The following is a 7,500-nucleotide window of genomic DNA, read 5'->3' on the forward strand; positions in this document are numbered from 1 at the left end:
TTCAAGGGAGGTAAGACTTGGGCGGGAGAAAGAATACGAGCTTACTTTTATTTTTATTTTGTTAACACTTTAATTTCTGTCTTCACGAAAGTTAATGTTGATAATCTCTTACATACTATTAATTTTATTACCATTTCATTATAATTTTCCTAATTGATAAAGGTAATTTTCTGAAGTGAGAATGACTGCGAACCTACCAATATTTTTATTTGCGTTTTGCTAATGCTATAATTATATTTTTTTCTGCAGTATATTATCGTTTGCTATATTCTATATTGTATTATTCCCAGTTTCAATATGTTAATAGATTTAAGAGAAGTGACAACCATCTTTTGTACTTTTTTATTTCTTTTTATCTTAACCATTTTTTTTCACTGTTGACTTGTCCAGGGATGCAGAGGATAATGATACTCTTCCATTACTATATGTATATATATGTATATATGCATACATGTATATACACATACACATATATCAAATCAATTTATATAACTTACCAAGAATATTGCTATTACAAAGACGAAAAAATTATAAAAATATTGAATCTACAGAGATCCATTCAAAATTCATACAACACATATAAGTACACAACATGTGTAACAAACATTTGATGCATGCAAATGAAAGGCATAGGTAAATCAATTCATAGATAAATTAATAGATAATGATGCGATAATGAACAAACAGATAAAGAAATACAGCAATAAAATCATCGTAATAGATAAACACATTTACACATCCTAGCGCAAATGAGTATAAACTAATGTACTAATAAGGCAGGATCATAGAAAAGTCAACAAAGGCATAGATGGAGTCACAGAAAAGTCAACAAAGGCATAGATGGAGTCATAGAAAAGTCAACAAAAGCTTAGATGGATTCTTAATAGTCAAACTTATCTTATACATATCACCCCTTGTCTCTCCTTTCCTTTGGCGCCAAAATACATGTCAAAGATCAGACGTCACCCGATTTCCATCCGCTCTTTGGCTTATTTACTTTTCTTTTACTGTCCTTTCGTCTTTTTTCCATTTTCATCGTAATAAGGTAAGTTTGTAGTATATAATTCAATGGGTTTATCAGAGGAAAGGCAAGACAGAGATATATAAATTTTTAATTTTATTGCAACGTTTTCTTTCAGATTTACTAAATCAGTCTCAAAATGAAGAAACAAAATTAAATACGATTTTCCGTCTTAATATTCATCTGGTCTTATGATTTCTTACTAGTATGAACAGAAAATAAGAGTATATATTTATTTATTTACCTATTGTTGTTGTTTTGTTATTATTATTATTATTTTACACTCAGAATCTGATGATACAAATTCCATTTTCTTGCAGTTTTTTTTTATTTTATCTTAGTATTATTTTTTGTCGGAAATCATTTTCTGAGCTTTTGAAGCTACCGATTTACATTAGATATGAGACTATCCTAATGTCTATCCTAAAGACTATCTATTCTATGACTATCTATCCTATGACTATCTATCCTATGACAATAACTATCTATCCTATTAGAATATCTATCCTAATGACTAATATATATTCTAATAACTATCCTAATGACTAATATATATTCTAATGACTATCCTAATGACTAATATCTATCCTAATGACTAATATCTATCCTATGACTATATATCTTATGACAATGACTATATATCCTAATGACTAATATATATCCTAATGACTATCCTAATACTATCCTAATCCTGAATGCCTGACTCAACCTTATCGAACTGAACCTAAACCACCCTAACCTAGTCATCATCTGGCATGGGATCTTGTGCCCATTGGACATCACGTTCGTGGACTGAAAACAATATAGATTTTACTCCCAAGATCTTTAATTATTTAAGCTGGTTTTACATTTCCGACAGCTATTTTTGTGATTTTTGCTGCACACAAAAATATATGGGATTATTTTCGTATACAAGTTGCGGTGGACATTAAAATAAAAACATATGAAAATAATAGTTAGGGTAATCATAAGTTAGGTTAAGGTGTGTGTGTGTTTATGTTCGTATTTGTGTGTGTGTGTGTGTGTTTATGTTCGTATTTGTGTGTGTGTGTGTGTTTATGTTCTTGTGTGTGTATGTGTGTGTGCAATATCTTGTTTCTCCGTCCAAGTGTGGCATAACATCTAAAATCAACAAATATAATCATTACGTCATCTAGTGAAATATCGGAAATTACCATTATCATCGTGGATATTAATATAATTAGTATCTCTTAGTATTCAATCCAATTTTCAAAATATTCATATCACTCCATTAATTAGCTTACTTTTTTCTTTTAGATATACTGTATTGAAGATATGGCATCATCTGGCAGGTAAGTTGGGTTATAATAAGAAAGTTATTCCAGTGATATTTGTATTAACAATGGTAACGATAGATAACCTAATAGCTATAGTGATAAAACATTGATAATATGATATCCAGTTTTAATAATTACTTTAGAATTATATATCGTTTGGTTTATAATGAAATCGGTGGTGAATATAGTAAAAATTATAGTTATAAAACCATTAACTACTTGATATTCTAAAAGTAATATCTATAAGCAACAACAGATGATAACAATATTAACAGAGGCAATGTTATCCTAATCATCACAATAAAGAATATAATAAATGGAACAGTAATAGTTATGAAAATTATAACACTGATAATCAAAGACCAATTACCAGTGCCAAGTGACAGAGACCTAACTTACACTTGCCGTGTCCCCAGCCAGCATCGGGTGCCATACGTGGTGGCACCTCCCCCAGACGCCGACCAGCTGCCTTCTCTCTCGCAGATGCCCAGCCAGGTGCCATCGCAGGTGAGCACATTATATGTTTGTTGATTTTTTTCTTCTGCGGATGTGTATTTGGTCAATTTTCTCTTTTTTTTATAATAGTGACATTTATGCTAAAGGGAATGATAATAATAATAGTAATGATAATTGTAATGGTAATAGCGATGGTACTGAAAATGGTAATGGTAATAACGATGGTACTGATAATACTAGTTTTAATGATAATGGTAATAATAAAACGAAAATGACAATACTAGTAAAGGTGGTAATAACCAGTAACAACAACACTACCAAAAATGAAAACAGCCAATAACAACAACAATAATGGTAACAAGCATAATATAAAATTCGAGAACGATAACACTAATAACAAACTCAACAAAACAATAACCCCCAGATGTGGACAGATGGCATATCAAGTTGGTGTCACAACAGGCAGATTGTGACTGCAAGCACAAGCGGACAGATGGCTACTTCCGGTCAGCCAAGGTCGTGGGAAGGTCATTTTCACATAACGCAAGGTCAAGAGCACGCGTTTCAAGAGGAGAATGTGTACTGCGACCAGACACAGAGGTAAGGAAGAATGTTTTTATCTTTTCGTTTAATTTGTTTCACTTGATGTATTATTGTCATAGATCTGCTCGCCATGCTGCTTATTTATCAGTTAACAGGGTCTAATCTTCCTTATTTTTAATTCTTAATTTTATCTGATTTCATTGTTAGATCTCTAATAATTTTAATTTATTACTGTGATTACGATATCGCTATGTTATATACATTTGTTCAGTTTGCTTTGTTTCGATGGTTTTAAAAGGCATTTATATGTGGTGCCATTTAAAAAATTCTTACATTCAACATATTGCCATTAGCCATTCAGATGATATTTTGAAATCTCATCTATCAAAAAGACAAGACTACTCCTAAAACAATCTGTTAGCGTCCGAAACACACAAACCTATTGATTCTCTGTTTATTCTTTCTAATCTTTCCAGTTACCCTGTGAACGCTCCTTCGTCAGGTTCAGGAGCTACAGGATCTCAAGGCTTCCTTCGCCCTGTCTCGCTAATACGTATCCTTTTCATAAGAATGCATAAATGTGTAATTGTAAAGGACTCTGACAAAAGCAGTGCAGGGGGCATGTAAATTGTGAATTGTGAAGAGCGTGAATAATATGTCAGGTTTTTTTGAAGGATGAATAGACCAGTAGTGGAATTATGTAGATACATCTCTACTCTAGTAAAATATGTTATTTATATATATGATGAAAATTGTAAATTACGATGAACGTTAATGATTTATTAGTGTTATTTGAAGGATGAATAGACCGGTAGTGGAATTATGTAGATACATCTCTATTCTAGTAAAATATGTTATTTATATATACACACATTTTCTCGCTGTATTATCCTTAGCTAAATCCAGCGGAGCAGTATCGAAGCTTGTTCTCTCAGTTCCCATACTTTAATATCGTGCAGTCAACTGTCTTCGATGATGTCTTTTACACGGGTAAATGTTTATGTGATCATGTATTTCTCTCTCTCTCTCTCTCTCTCTCTCTCTCTCTCTCTCTCTCTCTCTGTTCCAAGATTCAGTTTTAATACTTCTCCACCCTTTGAATAACCCAACAATGCTAGATTCTCTCGAAAGAACAACAACAGAATCAGAATCCACCAACAATACAACACAAAACCCGACGGAGAATTACCGCCTCTTCCAGATCGCTCGCTGGTTGTGTCGGCTCCTACTGGCTCGGGGAAAACCGTGGTGATGGAGCTGGCCCTCGTGCGCCTCCTGATGGCCAAGGCGACGGAGGACGACACGGACGACGCTCCCATGCCTCCCAGAGTCGTGTACAGTGAGTGGAATCTAGTTAAATCTTGGTGTGAGAGGATGGGATTTTGTGTGTGATTTGATTTCACGTTAATATGACCAGTTGGTATTGACGTCTGCGTTATTTTTTGGATTATGTTTTTTTTTGTGGAATGGATCGCGGTAAATAAGCTTTTAATTACTTTTAGGATATGCTGTTTCCTACTAGAGTTATAGTGGCTTCAAGTTTTCAGTAGCGTGGAATCCTGAAATTAGGATAGATAGATAGACAGAGATATAGATGTATACATAAATAGGTATACATAATACATAAATGCACACGTTTGCATATACATATATACTGTACATATATAAATATAAATGTAATTTATTAAGTGAAAAAATACCTACACTGAATGTATTATGTAATATTTGTATTTCCTTTTCACATTCAGATCCTCTTACAAATCCTAGAATATTATGTTATTACCTCCCATCATATTGGCACAAAAACTGCCTTTCATCGTAAATCATTAATCTTAACCCTTTTCACAGTGGCACCCATGAAGGCCCTGGTGACGGAGCGGTACATCGACTGGCAAACGCGTCTGCGGGACCTGGGCGTTATTTGTGCAGAGATCACGGGCGACACAGATCACGATGATATTGCTGTTATTGCGAAATCACAGGTAAATAGAGAATTTAAGAAGTATCCTATAGATTGTGGTTTAATCACTCTATTAGGTACAATTTGATGTGCAATCATAATCATACTGAATTTCTGTCTTTAAGTAAGAGTAGAAGACTTACTATATGCTTCGCTGTATTGTTTTTCTTTCAATGTCCTGTTTTACCTATGTTTTCCTATTTGTTAGTCATTTTTTTCTGTTCTTCGATTTCTCTTGCATTCAAATTACCATCGAATTCCTTTTTCAGGTAATTCTTACAACTCCGGAAAAATGGGATTCGCTCACTCGTCGCTGGAGGAACCACGTCTCTCTCATGGAAGCCGTTTCGCTCTTGCTCATAGACGAGGCAAGTCACTAAGTAAAGAAAGATAAGTAAAGAAAAATGAATAAAGAAGGACAGAAATTTTCAGATATCTGTGAAGAGAGTAAAAATAAGTAGTCAGAAGGACAGAAATTTTCAGATATCTGTAAAGAAAGTAAAAATAAGTAGTAAGAAGAACAGAAATTCTCAGATATCTGTAAAGAAAGTAAAAATAAGTAGTAAGAAGAACAGAAATTTTCAGATATCTATAAAGAAAGTAAAAATAAGTAGAAAGGACAGAAATTTTCAGATATCTGTAAAGAAAGTAAAAATAAGTAGTAAGGACAGAAACTTTCAGATATCTGTAAAGAAAGTACAAATAAGTAGTAAGGAGAGAAATTTTCAGATATCTGTAAAGAAAGTAAAGATAAGTAGTACGAACAGAAATTTTCAGAAAGTAAAAATAAGTAGAAAGAAAGACAGAAATTTTCAGACATCTATAAAGAAAGTTGTCAGTGTGAATTCTCGATCAACACTCTATAAAGAAAGTTGTTAGTGTGAATTCAACACTCCTTGCCTTCGCCAGGTACACGTGTTGGGCGACCAAACCCGAGGACCTACCATGGAAGCGGTTGTGTCGCGGATGAAAACCATACGCACGACAAAGCCTTCCACTTCGCCCCAGAGACCTCCACTTAGGTGAGTACCCTCTTCCTCATTTGCTATCATACTTTGTTTTTTTTCCACTGTTCTTCGTTATTCTATTCTGGCCTTCGTTCATTTTTTGTTTTTGTATTATTCGTCATTACCTATACACACACTATGATTACTGTCATCATACACTCACATTGTGCATAACTGTGAGTCAATTTACAATCCCATTCTTTTTTAGCGAACTGGAATAACTTATCGCCGTTTTGTGATAGATAACTACCAATATTCTTTGGAATTTTTCAGTTTTCTCTTTTAGCAGTCAGTAGTAAATTGGCATATTTCACCGCCGTGGCTATTATCTTTAACAACATCCTATAAGCATATTTTTATACCTAAGGTTTGTTGCGGTTTCGGCAACGATTCCTAATGCCGAAGATTTGGCGGTTTGGTTGTCGGATGGACAGAGCCCTGCTGTGACACACAAGTAAGTAATTTAGTGAATTTCCGAGTTGTGAATTCAGTGGATTGTTACTGTTCGTTCATTATAATATTTGCTTGTTGTCATTAACACTATTCATTCATTTATTCCCCTTCATATAATTACACATGCACAGAACGAGCTAGTTAATCCCAAGAATCAGTTAAGCCGGTTTGTTATAATTGTACATGGCCCATCCTAATGAATTTTCATATATGCGGACATGCATAAACACGGGAATAAATGCATATCTATCTGATAAATATACATTAACCTCTCTATCTATGCGGTAGATATGACTAGACCGATAGATATCTATGAATTTATGTGTGTATGCACGTCTATATAATGAATATTCATTGGCTTGGGTTTCGTACAATTTTAACAAACCGGCTGTATAAAGATTTTTCTCTAAGTACTTGTTTCCCCACAATGCATCGCGCCATATATCCGTGACGTCACTGTAGACCTAGAGACCCATGTGCGGAGCAACAACAACAAATAAGTGTTTTTTCGTATTTTTCTTGTTCTGAACAATGGCAAGTTGTGTTGTGTACGGGCGCAATAGTGGTAATGAATGTAAGAAACAAGAAAAACTTAATTTCTATAGATTTTCAAAGACAAAGCTAGTATTTAAGCAGTGGATCCATACATGCTGTCGGGCAGATAAGCTGAACCTTGACACTGCCAGTTTCTTCCCGACATTTCAAAGCAACAGAAAAGGAAAAGCGACAAAGAGAAGACTTATCAGCTTACCGAAATGCCTG

General features: G+C 34.0%; 2 protein-coding genes across 4 annotated transcripts in view; one reads left to right on the forward strand and one right to left on the reverse strand.

Annotated features, from left to right (window-relative positions):
* LOC113820875 (uncharacterized) overlaps positions 1-25 on the reverse strand; it is a 30,492-nt gene extending 30,467 nt beyond the window's left edge. Inside the window, exon 1 of the mRNA XM_027373261.2 lies at positions 1-25. This exon is cut by the window's left edge and continues 94 nt beyond it. The gene's annotated coding sequence lies outside the window, so the exon portion shown is untranslated.
* A 920-nt stretch (positions 26-945) lies between these two features.
* Positions 946-7,500, forward strand: part of LOC113820849 (uncharacterized) — a 134,069-nt gene continuing 127,514 nt past the window's right edge. For all 3 annotated transcript variants that reach the window (XM_070144936.1, XM_070144937.1, XM_070144939.1), the window contains exons 1-11: positions 946-1,045; positions 2,300-2,334; positions 2,736-2,826; positions 3,200-3,375; positions 3,795-3,871; positions 4,225-4,308; positions 4,520-4,657; positions 5,167-5,300; positions 5,548-5,646; positions 6,188-6,300; positions 6,653-6,739. In XM_070144936.1, coding sequence (XP_070001037.1) covers positions 2,318-2,334; positions 2,736-2,826; positions 3,200-3,375; positions 3,795-3,871; positions 4,225-4,308; positions 4,520-4,657; positions 5,167-5,300; positions 5,548-5,646; positions 6,188-6,300; positions 6,653-6,739 — 1,016 coding nt within the window. In that variant the 5' untranslated portion in view covers positions 946-1,045; positions 2,300-2,317. The remainder of the gene's footprint in view (positions 1,046-2,299; positions 2,335-2,735; positions 2,827-3,199; positions 3,376-3,794; positions 3,872-4,224; positions 4,309-4,519; positions 4,658-5,166; positions 5,301-5,547; positions 5,647-6,187; positions 6,301-6,652; positions 6,740-7,500) is intronic.

The sequence above is a fragment of the Penaeus vannamei genome, chromosome 33, assembly GCF_042767895.1.
Source record: "Penaeus vannamei isolate JL-2024 chromosome 33, ASM4276789v1, whole genome shotgun sequence".
Classification (NCBI taxonomy): domain Eukaryota; kingdom Metazoa; phylum Arthropoda; class Malacostraca; order Decapoda; family Penaeidae; genus Penaeus; species Penaeus vannamei.